Source organism: Etheostoma cragini, chromosome 5 (assembly GCF_013103735.1).
Source record: "Etheostoma cragini isolate CJK2018 chromosome 5, CSU_Ecrag_1.0, whole genome shotgun sequence".
Lineage (NCBI taxonomy): Eukaryota > Metazoa > Chordata > Actinopteri > Perciformes > Percidae > Etheostoma > Etheostoma cragini.
The window spans coordinates 20,312,605-20,331,241 of NC_048411.1; the positions used below are offsets into that span (position 1 = coordinate 20,312,605).

Sequence of the window (18,637 nt, forward strand, 5' to 3'; positions counted from 1 at the left end):
CCCAGGAAACTTAGAGTGCACTACAAGTCAATATTCTTTAAAAATACGCTGAGTCAGTGAAAGAACATTGCTTTGCAAATATAACATCATCCGTGGGTGTTTTCAATAAATGAAAATTAACATGATTGTAAGTAGTTAAATCTTTCTAGCACAGTTAAAATTGATAACCTTAACAATGGCTCAATTCCATCAAGTGTCCCAGTAAGCTATTTCAGTGAGTGAACATCATACCAGGGCCTCTCCTAAGTGGAATGCAGCCATCATTAATGGGTTTGAACACACCTGTGCCACTATGACATGGCAACATGTCTGCTGTGAAAAAGGTCATTTATCAACACTGAATATGGAGGTAATCCTGTCTCTCACAGGAGACCAAATGCATGGAGCACAATACCTTAATTTTTATTAAAGAGAACAAAACATTTTTCTACAATCAAGATGAAGTCATCTGTTCAAACTCCTGTAGCTGCACATTGTCTCTGTTCCTGATGTTTCACCAGTCTCCACTAGAGGGAGCATTTATTACATGAGTTTGAGTGTGTGACACACTATTGAATCTGTGTTACTGACCCCAGGAGAGACGGGGGAACAATTAGAAAGTGGATCACAGAGCTGACTGGGAAAATGGGATTCAGGACACCTGTTGACTTTTTCTCACCACCCTCTCGGTTCTTTAAAAGCAAACGTGTGTCACATTTAGAAAAATAAATACAAATCTTTATTAGTTTTGTCCATTTACATCTTTGGTATTCAGCACCTTCCTGTCTTTTTTTAGTTATTTTGATGAAATTTTTTTTTTAATGCAGCTATTCCTTGGGGATACACAGGTTAATTAGCAGAAAATAAGATGTGAGATGGAGGGAAGGAAGAGAGTAGGAAGCTGCAGAGCATCAGTCATTCAGTCAATGGAGGATGTTGGATATCGTTTTTTTCTTTGACAAGATGTTTCTCACCAACTAGAGGAGTAATATTCATTTGAGTATCCAACTGTACGCTTGTGCCAAAATAACCTACATGTTTGATGGGAGAGTATCTGAGCTTCTTCCCTATTTGATTGGATTTCCCGAGGATTAACGATGTAGTCCAGAATTTTGTGAGGAAATTGTTTTAATTTATCTCTCTCTTTCTCTTTAGAGGTACTTTTTTAGCAATAATCAGATTCACTTGACCTTAGAAAGGAGTGGGACCGTCCGACCCTTTGCTTATTTGTGGAGAATATTGTAAAAGATCCATTAGAACAGGAGAGGGGGGGGGGAGTCAATTTAAAAGGCAGAAGGGGAGAGCTAAATGGAGTAACAGAAACTGCAAGGAAAAATGTGACAGAAAAAGAGTGATGAGTGAGTGACACTGTTTCAGAGACGGGAGGGGAACAAGAAGAAAAGCTGAGAGTCAGACCGTAAGAGACAGATAAAGTGAAAGAAAAGGACTAGAGAAAGTCCAATTATGTAAACGAGGAAAGGAAAGAGAGGGACCGTGGAGGGGAAGATAGAAGAAGAGGGGAAGATGAGTGTGAGGTGGGAGACGGAGGGACTCCAGACTGTTGGCATTGTCTGCCTGGTGATTATGTTCCTCAAACTGATGCACCTGCTGGGGCTCATCGACATCACTGAGACCGGTGAGACATCCTGTGAGAGAAGGAGGAAGGCATGGAGCGAGGTGGCTGGAGTTACATTTGGTTTACTTTTAAACAACTTGTAGATATTTGTGGATTTTGTTTGATGCAAGTCTGAATAGTTTTAAATTATTAGAGAATAAATAGTTGTGAGAAACTAAGGGTGTACATTTTCTGAAAAAAAAAAAGATTTGACTTTACAGAATAATTCTGTTAATTTATAGTCTGGCTCGCTGAATGTACATTGCTGGGATAACCTGACATCTGGTGCTATTGAGGAGGGGTGCGTGGGCAAGGTGGAGGGGTGTGTGTGTGTGTGTGTGTGGCCTAGACCAACTGCCATGCTTTGCTGCAAGCCATGATGTCTCTCTTTTTCTCATGGGTGGGCCAACTTCTCTGAGCGGGCAAAGCAGAGAAAGGGGAGGTAACCTTTCCCCTTATGATGTCATAAGGGGGATATTCTTGCTTGGCCCATCTGAGCTTTCATTTTTTTACACCTATCACCATTTCTAGCCATTGGGCAGACTGGGGCACTCATATAAATGTTTAAAAAACTCATAAAGTAAGATTTTAATGTCATGGTACCTTTAAAAAAATACAAACTAGACAGAATGTTTTTCACCTGTCCCAGAATAGATAAGCGGGGTAGCCAGACCACACTGGAGACACTTTGTTATTGTCAGCAAATCCAATGAAAAGATGCTCCTTCTGTCACTTTCTTCACTTTAGATCTCAGCCCAACCAACATACGTCTTTAAAGATGTAAATCTTTGTTGCATAAAAAAGGCTCAGTATTCTCCTAAAACAGCTGGGCACTGTAGTTTTTGGTAAATGTTAGTCAAACATGTTAGTCAAACAGGAGTAAAGGTAAAGGTTTTCCGCTGGGCAGTAATACACGTTTGGTGCTCTATTGACTCCTATCATCACTCGGTGCTGGAGTTGTTTGTAACGACAAAGCATAGTTCTAACGTACTTGTTTACTAAGTGGAGTTTTATGCAGTTTTCCCTCAACCGCCAGGTCTAACTTTTGTGAAGCTAACTGACAATGCTAATGTTAGCCTGCAAACATATCAACCATTTAGAGCAAAGAGTAAAAGAGATGATATGGAATAAGATCAACATATCTGAAAATTGATAAATTACACTGCAGATGTATCCTTCACTGTGAATAACCTTAAAAAAATCCATAAAAAAAACAGTAAACAACTAGCAGCAGGGTTGCTATTATGTTACTGTAAAATTAACATTGTCTTACTGTTGATAAAATTTACGGTTTTTATACTGTTAATACAAAATACAGTATGAACTTTTTTATTACCTTCACAGTTTTCTACTGTTAAAAATACATTAATTTTGTTCCATAAAGTTAAAAATACATGATATAGCTGTTTTTAGTCTTTCTTTTTTTTTACAGTATCTCACAGTTGATTGATTTATTTGGTTTGTATTTTTTACATAGCCTGTGTTAAATAAACCTGTTTTTAACCTGAACTAATACTGACTTAGCAGGTTTGCACAGGAATAGTCAAGCAACCTACATTTAAATTTGTAACAAAAGACTAACAGACTTTTTGGTTGTTACTATTCCCAAAGAAAATCCCCAAATCTCTGTCCGAAGCTGGCTACAAGCACAGAACGCAAACCCTAACAAAATGTTCTTTTGAAGAACAGAGCTACATTACTGATTTTTCAATCATGTAGGCTAATTATAATGTAAGACAAAACACAGCTTTTTATTGCACTTTACTTTTTGTTTTGTAACAAAGTTGGAAACTTCACATGTGCTAACAAAACAAAAACCTGAGACAGAGCCTTCACTCACAAAATTCAAAAAATCTGTGGAAGAGGTTAGGGGAGTGAGTTAGTGGATAACCCCTGGAAGACACCACGTCTCCTAATCCAGCTTTGGCACCCCTTGGACTGCGTGAAAGACAGAGAGAGAGAAATATCAGTTTCAAAATTCATTGCAACTTCTTACATACAACATCAGCATATGTGAACCTTACTATTTCCTCTTATCATAACATGGACCAGAAACACGAACATCCAAAAAGTCATGTGTGCAGTTTCAGACACACAAAACACAGACTTTCATAGACTATTAAAGGTTTACACTGTCAGGGTGATCATTATGTTTCATGCATTCACTGGCAAAATACATTTGTACACACATTAATTTGGACATGTATAGATTAAAAGTAGCGCCTTGTGTTGTCTGATTATTTTACAATCATCTCCAACATTTTCAACTAGCAGCTGAATCCTTCTATCATGACATGCAAGTATAAATTCAGTAATGTACACATACATGTATATATCACTTCGAACCAAAGACAAATAATAAATATTTTAACTCATGGTCCACTTACTAGAGTTTGTAGAAAAGCAACATGGGAGACCTACTTTTGATTTTTCACATTTTGTCAATGGGAGTGTTCATCTGCGGAGGTCAGAGGTCGTCTCCTGCTGTGTCCTTCTTACTGAGCTTTACTGTATTGTTTTAAATGAACCCTACAGAACAATCACCTTTCACAGAGGATTATATCTTACTGCTCTGCTGGATGTTTCATCAGAATTTAACTTGAGTCTTTGTCCTCTGGACCGCTCAGCACATAAACCTCTCAGTGTCTGATCTCACTTGTTTTCTCTGTTTTTTCTTCCTCTTTCTATGGCTCTCTCACTGATCTCCATTTACGCTCTTTAACTCCATCATATCAACACCCCTCCTTCTCCTCCTCCCCCTCCTCCTCCTCCCCTGTTCTCTGTCTAAAGATGGTGAGTACAGTAACGGTAGATACCTAACCAACTATTAGAAAACTTCCTTCCCTCCCCAGTTTTTACTGTGTTTTTTTATTTTTCCAGTCGTAAAATGCTTTCTCTTAGTGTGTGTGAACTGATAACAAATAACGTGATTTGCTCTGTGAGTAAAACTTGAATAGAATTTCTCAAATTAAGATTTTCTGGATGGGCTTTTTTTAAGTGAACGGATAAAAACGTGACTTGTTTGGTGACATTTCCACCACAAAGAAAGTATATCCTCTTATTTAATACTCCCTCGTTTGCCTTCCTTTTCTACGCAACAGTTTTTTGCTAAATCTCTCTCCTAACTTGCACGTTTTCCCCACCTGCTTTATAACAAATGCCGCCCTGTTAATTGTGTGATCCCACTCCTTCCCTGAATGTTGACCTGCATCCACACACTCAGTGTTTTCCCCATCTTCCTGCTTTTTCTCTTCATCTTTCCTCCTCTACATCTCTTCTTGTATGTCTCTTCCTCTCACAGACAACAGCGACAGTGACTTGGAGCTGTCAACAGTGCGTCACCAGCCGGAGGGTCTGGACCAGCTGCAGGCTCAGACCAAGTTCACCAGGAAGGAACTTCAGTCCCTCTATCGAGGCTTCAAGAACGTACGTCTGACTGCCGGCTGCAGAGACTTCACTGCTTTACCAACATAACTTTGCTTTATATAGACTTGAATTATTCTGTCTATATCTTTTTTTTGTCCTCTCTTGAGCAGGAGTGTCCCAGTGGGCTGGTTGATGAGGAGACATTCAAGACCATCTATTCTCAGTTCTTTCCCCAAGGAGGTTAGACGTTAAAACAATCTCGTGTCTCTTGTCCTTTCTTGATAGGGACTGTGCGAAAATTATTAGGGACGAGGTGTTAACGAAAGAGTGAGGATTATGTATTTTTTACTTGGCTGAAGTAATTTGGAGATGGAGACGGAGGGTCTGAAATTATTCCATGTTGCAGGTTTAGATTTTATTTCATCTTTTTGTTCAAAGATTTACCATAAAAAACAAATGAATTGATGAGTCAAACATATGTTAGATCATGACGTCATGGAAGAAGTATACTGATTTCTTACATTAAAGTAATGATACATCAATGTAAAAAATACTCTGTTATGTTAAGTTAAAGTCCTGCATTTAAAATCTTATTTTAGTATTGTCAGCAAAATTGACTTTAAAATTAGTAGTATTGTTGTCCTTTAATTTTGTTATATAAAGATTATATTATTAAATTGATGTTACTGAGGCATTGATAATTAGCATTTTCTGTTGAAGCCGGTTTATGCAGCTCATTTTAAGTGCCTTTTGGGCAATTCAATCTTAAACACAGGTTGAAATACTACTAGAATTGGTCACTTGTTTTAAGAAATTTTGTTTTTTGGGCCCATTCATATAGCCAGAATTGCATTTTAACACTGGGGCTTTAAATACAATATTTCCACTGAACTTTAGTGGAGAAGAAGTATAAAGTAAGATAAAATGGAAATACTTAAGTAAAGTACAAGTACCTCAAAATTAGACTTAAGTATAGTACTTGAGTAAATGTACTTTTAGTTATAATTATCATGAAGAGCTTTATTTCAGAGGAGCTAGTAAGACCAATATTTCAATATTGAGAAACAGTAGACACAGTACACTAAATCTATGACCTTGACTTCTCTTGTTCACAGATGCAACCACCTACGCTCACTTCCTGTTCAATGCATTTGACATCGACAGGAACGGTTCAATCCGCTTTGAGGACTTTGTTATTGGCCTGTCGGTGTTGCTCAGAGGTTCGGTCACTGAGAAGCTCAACTGGGCCTTCAACCTCTATGACATTAATAAGGACGGCTACATCACCAAAGAGGTATGTGACATCTCAGACATTTCAATAAAACCTGGAAAAATAATTACATTACACTCTATGTTCTCTGAATCACATTCTGGGTAATGTAATGTTGGGTCCATCCAGGTAAAACCAACGTACTTTAAGATTGTGCTGCATCTTTAATGAGAGATTGCGTGTTTAATCTTGAATTGTGTATGTTTGCCAAGTGAGTTTTGTTCATAGTATAGCTTAGAGCTCTGTAAATTTAAAAGCAATTAAAAAGTTGTTTTAACTCTTTCAATTTGCTTCTGTCTTCCTCTCTTCAGGAGATGCTGGCGATTATGAAGTCAATCTACGACATGATGGGGAGGTACACATACCCCTGTGTGCGGGATGAAGCGCCCTCTGAACACGTGGACAAGTTCTTCCAGGTTCTGAATACACACAAATCAAAAACACACAAGAACACAGTGTTGGAATGTATCTAACTTTAATTTTAGCACTTTGAGATTTATTTTTGAAATGTAAAGGCCATTATAAATAAAATGTATTATTATTATTATTATAACTAAGTACATTTATTACTTTTTAGTACTGCACTTCTGTGCAGTTTTGAGGTACTTGTTCTTTACTTGAGTATTTCCATTTTATGATACTTTATACTACATTTCTGAGGCAAATATTTGCAAATGCAAATACTTTTTACGTCACTACATTTATTTGGAAGCTTTAGTTACAAGTTACTTTGCACATTTAAATTAGTAATACAAAAAAAGTTTTTAAAAAATCAACTAACAAAGCATGATTCATCATAATAGATTAAGCTACCCAGTAGTATTAGAGTAGATGAAATTAGCCCCACCTTTACTAGCTGCAACATTAAATTGATGTTCACATTAATACATAACTATTTATAATCCAATAATATAACTATTCGGAAATGGGCCATCCCGCACAGTGAGTACTTTTACCATTTCTACACTGTAGTATTGCTACTTATACTCCTGTGCTACAAGGCCCTTTTGTGAACAAAACAAGGTAGCCTAATCTGTTCTAATCTTTCCTTTCTCTCGGTTTTGTTTCTTCTGTCTTTTTCCTACAGAAAATGGATAAAAACCGAGATGGTGTAGTGACCATTGAAGAGTTCATTGAGACCTGTCAGAAGGTGACTTTTCCACATGCAGGGACAGTAAATGCCTAACTGTAAAAGTACTTTAAAGACAGAGCTACCTCCAGTATAGGGATAAACCGGTATAAAGTATGTATCTCAACCTAAGAAGAGGATCATTACTGTGTCTGGATCCTTACTATCTGGCAGACATGGACTGGTCTCCATTTTGAAACCAGTGGTAAAACTTAACCTACTATCTCAGGGATATCACTGCAACCACGAGGCCACTGGGTGGCAGCTGACCACGAGACACTAGAGGTGGTTAATAACAATTCTCATTTGTCTGAAACATGCTGACAAACTGATAAAACCACCTCTTTTGAGATTTAACTATGAGGAATGATCTACAGTATGTGTGTGTTTAATTAACCCCAAACTCAAACATTGGCCAATTAATCTGAAACTTTGCAGGTGTTCTAGCTGTCTAGTCTCATTCAAAAAGTAGTAAACGAATGAAAAAATAGTTTAGCTTTAGGAATTGAAAATACCTTTAAAAGTAAAACCAGTATTTTTTTGAATATTGATAAGAAAGAACTTGTTCCCTCAAAATGTAGTCGTGTGGAATGTTTAGATTTTTGTAATATGCCATATAATGACAAATATGTTGATAGTGCTAAAATACTGTAGTTGCTAAACAAAGGACTCGAACTTAAAGTGACTTCTGCTGCTCTCTATTGTCATCATTCCAAACAATCTGTAATTTAAAAAGTGCTTCAGCAAGTAAACAGGCAAGTGAAATTAAGAAACCACACTGTCCTTTCTTACGTTTTTAAATTTATACAGGATTATACACAGTATAAGTGTAGAGCTAATGAAATGCAGTTGGCTAACTCCATGTTTTCCATGCAGGATAATATCTATGCAAGATGTGTATATATATATATGTATGTATGTATGTATACAGAAAGTGCAAGAGTATGTATTGCGGTTAATATATTGAAATGTAGTAGGGATTGCAAATGTGAGGTATGTAAAGTATTAACATCAAGGAATGCACAGTTGGATAATGTATAGAAAATTGTTTTTTTAGTGCAAATATTAATAGTACAAGTAACTGACGAGTAAAAAACTGTCCAATAAAGTGCTGAGCAGTGCAGTATAGTGCAAGCTGTAGAATTTTAAAATGGAGGGTTAGAGTTTAGCTGGGTCACAGCTTCAGGTAAGAAACTCTTCCTGAGCCTACGCGTGCGGGAACGTAGACTCCTGTAGCGCATAACGGAAGGGAGGAGGGTGAAAAGTCCATTGTTAGGGTGGGAGCCATCCCTGATAATGTTCTTTAGCTGTCCCAGGCAACGCTTGAGGTAGATGTTATCAACGGTGGGCAGCTGGGCATTGGTGATTTGTATTATATGGCTAAGTGCTGCACATTGTCTTTGATCAGGCCTACGTCCGTGGTGTCATTGGCAAACTTGATTATGGAGTTGGAGCCATAAACAGTAATGCAGTAATGGGTAAACACGGAACACAAAAGTGGGTTCAGCACACAACCATGTGGCACGCTGGTGTTCAGGGTGATGATGGAGAAAGAAAGGTTTTCTAATTTAACAGACTGGGACCTGTTAACTAGAAAGGGCAGGGTCCAGTTACAGATTGTGCTGATGCCAAGGTGGCTGAGCTTCAAAATCAAATTGGAGGGGATTAGACCGTTAAATATTGAGCTGAAGTCAATGAACAACATTCTGACATATGACTGTCTTGATGGGTCAGTGCAGAGTGGAGTGCCGTAGTGATGGCGTCCTCTGTTGACCTAAAGCGGGGATAGGCAAAGTGATGAGGATCCAATGTGGCCGGGAGACAGGATTTTAAGTGTAATTTTACCAGTCTCTCAAAATACTTTGCAATAATGGGGGTAAGTGCAACTGGATGGAAGTCATTGAGCGCAGAGGTAGTGGAGTGCTTTGCTACTGGGACAACGGTGACAGACTTTAAACTGGTGGGGGCCGTGCCCTGAGCCAGGGAAAGATTGAAAATGTCCGTAAAGACCCCAGCCAGCTGCAATGCACAGGCTCTGAGCACTTGTCCAGGTATTCCATCTGGGCTGGCGGCCTTCCGTGCATTCAACTCGCTCAGAGAAGAGCAAACGTCTGTGACGGAGAGTGTGAGAGGCTGGTCACCTGGTGGGAGAACCACTTCGAGGGGGATCTCCTTTTCCTCTCTGTCAAAGCATTCGTAGAAGTGGTTGAGCTCATCGGGAAGGGGACAAGACTTAGGGGGGAGGGTCTGCATGCCTTGCCACATACGCCTGGGATCTGAGTAGTTAAAGTGTTCCTCAATTCTCATTTTAAATGTATGTTTGCCCTGGCTGATTCCCCTCCTCAACCTTTAATTCTTTACCTAGTAGGCATCAGCAAACAAGTAATTTTTCATACAGTAGTGGAGAATGTATAATTACTAATATTGAATTCATGTTTTGTCTGTCAAGACTTGACTGGAAACTACGTTGTCACTGTGGCCAAATGATTGAAAAACAAGTATTATGTCGGAAATTTGAAGCCTCAACTTTTGTTTACTTCAGACTTCTGGTGCTACATATTTTTCTTTGTCTTTTTTTCCAGGACGAGAACATCATGAACTCCATGCAGCTGTTTGAGAATGTGATATAAAGAAAGCCCACCTCCACAACTCACACCCAAACATAGTAACCCCAACCCTAACCCAGGAACTAGACATTTTTTATTTCTCAGCACACTCCTTTAGCTGTATCTTGCAAACTGCATCTGGATTAAAAAGAACTACTACAGACAAAAGAAGAGAAAAGCTTCCTGGATTAAAAGAAATCCCCGTCCGTCCGTTGTGTTTTTTTTTCATATCCTAATTGAAGAAACAGAAAAGGCTCCTTGTGTTTTTATCAATGGACAAAAAATAATCAACAACAACCAACGAGGAATGGAGAAGCTTCCAACATTCTTCTGACCTGAGCACAGAAGGATACAAGCGCGCACAAACACACACACACACACACACACACACACACACACACACACACAGCTGCTGTTTCCTCAAGAGTTGTTAGAGCACTGGATGAGGTGAACTAAGAGAATACATATTGCAAAAGAAAAAGAGAAATTAACTAAAGCATGTCTTCATCAAAAATGTGATGTGGAATAAGCTTGCACTACACTTTTACACTTTTATGTATTATATGCGCCTGAAGTAAAGGCACTGTAGATACCTGCACCTGATACACTCTGGTGTGTTTGTATATATGTATAGTTATTAGTTATATATCCCACCTTGTATTGGCCTCCTCTGTGCTACACTGGGTGAAGGAATAGAACCAGAACTGATTTTTTGTTTTAGAAATATCTGTCTAACATTATGTTAAGTTGCAGTCCTACACAGATTATTTAAAAAAATCTCCTTTTTTTGTATTTTGGAAGATTATGTTTGGATGTTTAGATTGGAAAAGGGAGTCTGTACAGTACTGTGAAGAAGCAAAATGACTGTCAAAAATGTGTTCTTATGCTGAACTATGTTTTATCTTGGTTATTTAGGATCTTTCAGCATGCTGACTCTTAGTCCCACAGTATTATGTACACTAAGTCCTTTGTGATGTTGGTTAATTAAAGATGCTGTCGAGAGCTGCGACTTCTCCTTTTTCACGCGTCCTTTCACCACATTTCTCTACTGCAGATGACAAAGCAGCAAACATTGTGAATGAACTAACATTAAGTGAACTGACAAGACAACCTTTATTATTTTGGTATATATTGTGCTTGATGTGTAAATACATTTTGTTTACTGCACAGAGTCTGGCTGTGGCTTGGTAGTAGAGTGGTCGCCTGCCAATTGGAAGGTCTGCAGGTCAATCGCTGGCCCTGCAGTCCCATGTCTTGACCCTTAACCCTGAACCCCGAGTTGCGCCTTCGGAGTGTTTATCTAATGAGCAGGTGGCACCTTGTACGGCAGCCTCCACAGCATATGAATGTGTGTCGATGGTGAATGGTTCCTGAATGATGTTAAAGCACTTTGAGTAGGCTTGGTTGTTAAGACTAGAAAAGTGCTATATAAGAGCAGTCTATTTACATTAACAGAGTCTGGGAGAAACAGGGATGTCCTTATGGGCTCACATCAGGCCCCCCTTGCAGGTTTTGCCCTGATCAGAAGGCCAAAGATCAAATTGTTACTAATGTTGATGTTTGAGTGCTGGTCAGTCACCACTGGGCCATTGTTTGATAGCATGTCATACCAACAACTTGTCTCAGCTATCCTAGTAGCCAGAAATGTATTAATCATCTTTAATAATAAATCAGTGACCCTCAATTTTAAGGTAGCATTGTGCTTAGTTTGTTGATATTTACAACTTGCATTATATCAAAGCACTACAACCTGAACTTACATATTGCCATACTAATACTGCAGTCTAATATAGGCTAAGACCATTCTTGGTTTGGGTCAGTCTGGGGTAGATGGTTTGGCTCAGCAATCACTCCTGAATTATGTTTATTCTAGATGGCATATTTCAAATACCAATGCAAAATGCCATGTTTTATAACTTAAATTACTTGTGTAACCCTAAAATACTTTGGTTATGTCACGATCCAATGGGTGTAAACAAACAACCATTAGATGGCAGTGTGGTGGAATACATCAGCCTGAAGGCATCACAGTGGATGGCGAGCAGAAAGACCATAGACAGTTAAAGAAAAGGGAAAAGACCCCATTTTAATATTTTAGGAGGTAGTGAACGTGCTGTCCAATGGTAGAAAGAAAAAGCGCAGTTTATGCAAGAAAGGTTATTATTACAAAAGCGGTTGAAGGCGCTGTCGCTGAACATCGATAGCGTAGATCCTAAATCGGATCTGCTAGAATGGTCGTCATAGTTAGGTTTAGGCATGGGTAGTGCGGACTGGTTAGGATTTGGGTAAGAATACCAGGGTAACCTAATCAGAGGTTGAATAAGGCAAAAAGGCGGGCCACTGGGCACATCCTTTGACGTCGAAACTGCTAGCGGATGTAGCATCTAACCTAAACATTCCCCCATAGGTACAATACTAGTTTCCTTGGGAAATGAGGGAGGGTTGCGTCACAGCTAGGCCGCCGCTGATTCGCTGAGTTGCGTCAAGGGGTGGGTTTAGGATGTAGGCTTGCGTGAGTACGAACGCCAACCCCTTCGTGGCTTTATGAAAGCCGAAATCCTTATGTGAGCAGAGCAGCTGTTTAAAACCCCGTTTGTTGCAGACGAGTAGCTCATCTCGGAAGAACTGGGCTCGAAGACGGTTTTGTCTCTTCACCACAGTCAGTTCGGCTTGGGTTATCCTTCAGCTTCAATCTATCTGTATCCCCCTTCCTCGTGCGCACACCGCTTCAAAACACAAACCACGGGGACGAGCCAACGGACGTAACGTTAGCCGAGAAGGGAAGTGGATCCGTCTTCTCTTTCATCAGACAGGTGAGGACAAACGTGCCATTTTTTAATCTTATAAAACACTCTTAGTTTATATGTGCATGCTAAGAAGCGGGACAGTCCGAAACTCCTGCTCTATGCTGTAGCTTGTTGTAGCTGACCACATTTTACAGAGCTAGCAAGATGACTTGGGCCGGTGTGACCGTATGTCTGCTGATGCTGAAGTGTGACCGTGAAACACAAGGCCAAAATGTGTCACTATTTAATTTTCCCATTTTTAGCACGACAAAACAATGTAAAGAAACAACAACAAGCTATTACTTATCTTTGGTGTTGAGACCAGACGCCTCAAGGTTTCTAGATATGATGGCATTAACACACTATAAGGACTAAACATGCATCACTGAGGTGCATTTCCCGTTTTCATTTAATTAAATGAGACCCAATAGGGTAAGATAAGAAACTACAGACTACTACCAGGTGTGTGTGTGTGTGTGTGTGTGTGTGTGTGTGTGTGTGTGTGTGTGTGTGTGTGTGTGTGTGTGTGTGGTATCATTGTGATATCTAAAACTACTTCATATAAATCCCTGATGACAAAAAGGCAGCTTTGACTGTCTCAGCTATCAGTCTAAATTTGTATAGAAATCTCTACTGCTATTCTCAATATAGTCTGAGTAAGATTTATGTCACAACCTGCTTTCAAGATTGATGGAGAGCAAAAATGGTTTGAAGATGGTTGGTAGGTTGTGCATGGTGTGCAAAAATGTAATCAGGAGATGTACAGAAGATTAGTTTGTATATAAATGTAATATGGGCAATGGTCAGGGATAAAAGTCCGGGATGTGTGCTAATTTAACATTTAGTGACAGATGGGGGGGGGGGGGGTTAAGAGTCTGTCATTCAAGGTCCTTGGCCTTTTTGTCGGGAAGACTTGATATTCTTTAATGAAAGCTCACCTAAAAACACCCGGACAGGGAAACCGGAAAAAACTATACACACTTAAAATCAACCCACCTATTGGCGCAATAGGCAAACTGCAGGGGTTTTAAGTGAGACAGAACAAGGTGCTCAAAAGATGTCTTAAACCCAGAGGTCAGAGCAACGGGTTTGTAGTCAGGGGCTGAGCAGGGTAGTAGGCACAAGCCTGCTGAGATGGAGCTGGAGGGCTGGAGCTGCCTCCTGACACACAAGTCTGCAGCCCGCAGTTTAGTGTGGGCACTGGCTCACCTGAAGCCTGTACTACGAAGCAAGATTTAGTGTTCAAGATAACTTCAGCTTCAACCCAGGGTTTTTTGTATCAGAGGGGTGGATCACTTGTTACCGTGTTAAATCGCTGGTAACTTATGCTAAACACCTAACCTGCTCAGGAGCAGGTTACGTTGGAGATCAGAGTTCAACTGGTGTAAAAGCACCACCTATTGACCAATCAATACTCTGTTTGTTTGATAACGGCGTCAGCTTTCTTAGAGGATCTGGTGGAGCTCGGTGCCTGGAGAGAGAGGTACACTCGTAAAAGTTAAAACATTTTGGAGAGCAATAACCCCGGTAACATTCCTCGAAGGCTATCTTTTAAAAAATATAGCTTTTCAGCCTAGGTAATTACGTATAGGCTATTTGTCGGATTGTTGAACCACGTGTTGCCAATGCGCACATCGATTCGAATCATGTTTTTATATTTTGTAGTTGCTTTCACAATCCCTCACCACTGCCTGGGTTGTAACTGAAATAAAAGGCTAAAGCAGCAAGAGTTTATGGAAAGCACAAGTGTAATTATGGTCTGATCTAGTGCCTGACTGATGGGGAAGTGATAATGATAAGCTTTGTGACTTACGCATTTACAGTGTCAGCTATTTTTTTTGTTGTTGCCAGCTTTCATTCCCGTTTTAGGAACTAGCGACTGTATTGCATTTTGCCCACAACCGTGTTTCTTTGTTCTTCCTATTAATGTAGAAATAGAGTCTGCTCTTGTGTAAGATGTTAGCTATCTGCTGGTAGATGTTTGTGATTGGCCATGCTGTGCAAACACCGCTTCTTTTAAGTGAACGCACCTGTCGCTGGATTGAGAAACCCTGGGTTGATTGAACTAGTTGTTAACCACCGTTGTGACACAGCTTATGCGGGACCGCGCTAACTGAAAAATATCCAGGGCATGTTGAGCTTGCTTTGTAGTACATGCCTCTGCTCTCTCTCTCCATTTATCTGTGTCTATTATAAAAAGAGTCAGAACATAACTACAAAGGTATAAGTTTTATTAGTCCTATATGGGTTAACACATGGGTCAACGGTACAATGAAATGTATTTGACAAGAGTACGGGTCATTTCAGCAATAAAATCACTAGTCCCTACAATAAAAGCATAGTCATATGAAAGAAGAAATTACAATAAGATGAAGCTATGACATAAATGTAAATTTAGCACTCAGTACATTATTGAGATAAGTGTTTTTGAGCAACTGCAGAGTGTAAGTTGTTGTAGTACAATCGGTGTACACAGCACTTCTTTGCATTCATTCTTTCCAGAGTAATTTGCATTGCAGCTGTAACTGCAGTTTGCATAGGACTCAGGAAGGGTAAATTCTCCTATCTTGTCTTGTGGCACACTGGTGTGTGAGAGCAAGACTGAGGTTTGTGCCAGTCCTTCTCCCCCACCAGTGGTTTATTTTTGATACTCTGACAGTTGACCTCCCTAGGGCCTGCCAGTGCGGACTGTACAGGTTCTGCATGTGAAGTTGCTTCCGGTTTGTACAAAAGTTGATTAAACTATGACATGTGGTTTAAAATTCTGTGTGGCCACAGTTGTCTTGGTGACCTATGAAGCCCTATGATGAATGTTGTGTTTGGAGATGAATGTGTCTGGGGACCACTGTGATGGTGGGAACATGTGAAGCAGAACGCTACGTCACCGGCTCTTTGGAGCAGGTGTTTTGCTACTCTTTGCTGTTTCAAAGTGCTGGCATGCGTCTTTAAACATCTATTTACATGTTTAGTGGGTTGGTTGAGTGTTAAGGGTGCAGTCCCCAAACCCGTCCATGCTATCCAGATGTTGATAAAGATGCCACAAGTCAGGCTTTGCTAATTTAAGAGAAAGCCAGAGAAAATGGTTTAGAAATGAGATGGTATGTTTTTTCCTCTGAACCAAACAAGGATATTGGAAAAAAGTGTTCCTTATTAGCAACAGATGAGGACTGTGGATCAATAGATGGTGGTGTGCTTTGTGAGTTGATTAAAATCTTCTCCAATTAGGGCTACCCCTTTTTTCTATTGATTAGTCTGCTGATTAGTTTCTTGATTAACGGATTCATTTCTTTGTCTATAAAATGTCTGACAATAGTAAGAAAAAGGCCATTATAACTTCATAGAGCCAGTGGTGGCATTTTTTAATTCCTTCTTTTAACTGACAATCTGTCCAAAACCCAAATTAATTAATTTAAGTATAATGTAAGCAGCAACTCAGGACAATTGAGAAGCTGAACCTTTGTTGGCCATTTTTCCTCGAAAAATGACTGAAGTGATAAATTAACTATAGTTGCAGATTAATTTTCTGTTGGTTGACTAAGAAACTAATCATTTTGGCTCTAAAGTTTTGAAGGCAATTCAGGCCATTTAAAAAAATGTAAGATGTATCTTGACAATACATTTTCCTCAATTCCATATTTGTAGTTCCCTTATCCACACACAAGAACTTGTAGTTGAAATGGTTAGCTTAACTACTGCTTGCATGACAACTAATGCTGTGCAACCCCTTCTTTGTTTTTGTTTTTTGCCTCATAAGCGTTGGTTGTACACCCTTATATTTTGTATTTCAGCCAACATACAATTGTGTGCGTCCGTGTGTGTGTGTGTGTGTGTCATTACTTCTCTAATCTAGGCTGCCTCAAAGGTACAGTTATACTGACCAGGGGTCAGGAAAAAGCAGGTTTAGTGAAAACTTTGAGTTAGTTAACCCTTAGATGAGGGAAATTACGTTTTTTTTTTCTGTTTAGAAAGGTTAGTTAATCAATCCTGAGAGACGGGGGTAACTCCAGCCCTCTGACACAGCGCTCTTTCATTTCCTCATTTATTCATTCAATCTGTATCAGGCCCATTTGTCTGTATTGGCTCCATTCATGCTGCCTTTTTATTGTGGGGCTGCACGCTCGTAACACTGAGTCCACCTAGTCCAAGTTGATTGAACCAACTCAAATCAGCTGTGTGGAACCGAAAACTCAGTTTCCCATCTCAGGGTAAATCAACCCAGAGATCAGGGTTAGACTCAGTTTGTTAAACCTCCTTCCTGAAATGGACCCCAGGTGCTGTTCTTAAATGAGTCGGTGTCTGTAGATGTGCAGCCATCAATCTGTTAACAGGCTGATGAATATGTTATTCCCCATTTACTGGAAAGTTACAAAACTTGCATAATCTTCAGTTAAGTGTAGCTTGTACAGTAAACTGCAATAATCACATGAACTGTTTGCTCTTAATTCTTTAGGAAGTTTCTCGTTAACACAACGTGTAGGTAACTAGACAATTGCACAATGCTGACAATAATACCGGTATGTAACGGTCAAATTATCATTATTTAAAAACTATGTATTCAGCCTTTTGCAGTCTTTAGTCTGTTGCTAAGTAAATGGATACAGAGGATCACAGGATGTCAGACCAGGAACGGGCACAGTCAGATAAACTGGCTCCCAGAACTGGATTCTTGGCCCGGTTTGCTGCTGACAACATGTGACTTAGTCATTACCTCAAATTGCTAGGTCATGCTGTGCCTTCCCACTCTACTGTGTAAAGGGGTGTGTGGGTGGTTGCATTGTTGGTGGTGAATAATAACATTTTAGCATGTGGTACTTAATAGTATACCTTGAATTAACATTTACTTTTTTATTTGCAGATGTGTATTAGTATATGATTTTTGTTACTAAATAAAGAACTTTTTACGGTTAGTGAAATGGGGATTAAATGGCCAAAGGCAGCTAAGCACACAATGATTCTTGCATAACAAGAACTGAACAATGTAGCACACAGTTTTATACTGTCAAAACTACACCGATTACTGTAACAGTATTAGAGAATAATTTATTCTCCTCATTGTCTCCTCATTGATGTGTCCCGTGTCAAACTTACAATAGCCCTTAATCTGTGTGTGTGTGTTGCAGTCACACACATCATTTTTTATGTGCGCAATATTTTTCAATTCAATTTTTTTATTTATAGTATCAATTTAGAATCAATTTTTTAATTATATAATTCACTGTACCTTTCATGTGAATTATTTAATTCACACAGTAGATGTGTGTGTGTGTGTGTGTGTGTGTGTGTGTGTGTGTGTGTGTGTGTGTGTGTGTGTGTGTGTGTGTGTGTGTTTTCTCAATAAATACACTTTTTTTTCAGCATCATCTCAGACTCACCTTGTGTGTTTTCACCTGCTCACAGCTGCTTGCTACGTCTACACATCACACAGACTCTGTCAAATTGACAGACGTGTTTTAGGCAGTTGCAGGACCTCATCAGCTCCCGTTGCTGATAGTGGTGGTGTTGACGGCAGTGGCATGCACACTGAGGAGGAGAGGGAAAGAGATGAGAGAGTGAGGGTAGAACCTGTGGTAAACAGAACTCTTAAAACAATTTGTCTCTTGATAAAACTGAGCCCAAATCAAGTTGTAAACAAACTGGTAACTATACTAAAAAGTAGGCATGCCACACTGTATGATGCGTTAGTTTGGCTAAGTGCGCTGGTGTTGGGTGGGCCGGTCTGGGCCAAAATGCCAGGGCCTATTTTTGGTCCCGGTCCGTCCCTGGTTGAAGTACTCCTCTGCCTAGAAAGGTTATGAAGTTACCCTGGGGAGAACAAGTATTTGATACACTGCTGATTTTGCATGTTTTCCTGTAGAGGTTCGATTTTTTTTTTTTTTTTTTTTTTTT

The 18,637-nt window shown here is 39.5% G+C and overlaps 2 protein-coding genes across 10 annotated transcripts in view; both read left to right on the forward strand.

The window, feature by feature from the left end:
* The window catches only part of kcnip3b (Kv channel interacting protein 3b, calsenilin), a 38,679-nt gene extending 27,705 nt beyond the window's left edge, over nucleotides 1-10,974 (forward strand). For 2 of the 6 annotated variants that reach the window (XM_034873148.1, XM_034873152.1), the window contains 7 exons: nucleotides 4,385-4,387; nucleotides 4,896-5,020; nucleotides 5,131-5,200; nucleotides 6,076-6,254; nucleotides 6,542-6,646; nucleotides 7,318-7,380; nucleotides 9,942-10,974. In XM_034873148.1, the coding sequence (XP_034729039.1) occupies nucleotides 4,385-4,387; nucleotides 4,896-5,020; nucleotides 5,131-5,200; nucleotides 6,076-6,254; nucleotides 6,542-6,646; nucleotides 7,318-7,380; nucleotides 9,942-9,989 (593 nt within the window). In that variant the 3' untranslated portion in view covers nucleotides 9,990-10,974. Of the gene's footprint in view, nucleotides 1-1,145; nucleotides 1,616-4,384; nucleotides 4,388-4,895; nucleotides 5,021-5,130; nucleotides 5,201-6,075; nucleotides 6,255-6,541; nucleotides 6,647-7,317; nucleotides 7,381-9,941 lie in introns of those variants that run through there. The other 4 variants (XM_034873150.1, XM_034873153.1, XM_034873151.1 and 1 more) reach the window with 3 other exon arrangements.
* Nucleotides 10,975-12,457: 1,483 nt separating this feature from the next.
* The window catches only part of slc23a2 (solute carrier family 23 member 2), a 35,685-nt gene continuing 29,505 nt past the window's right edge, over nucleotides 12,458-18,637 (forward strand). For 2 of the 4 annotated variants that reach the window (XM_034873141.1, XM_034873142.1), the window contains exon 1: nucleotides 12,458-12,778. The gene's annotated coding sequence lies outside the window, so the exon portion shown is untranslated. The remainder of the gene's footprint in view (nucleotides 12,779-18,637) is intronic. The other 2 variants (XM_034873145.1, XM_034873144.1) reach the window with 1 other exon arrangement.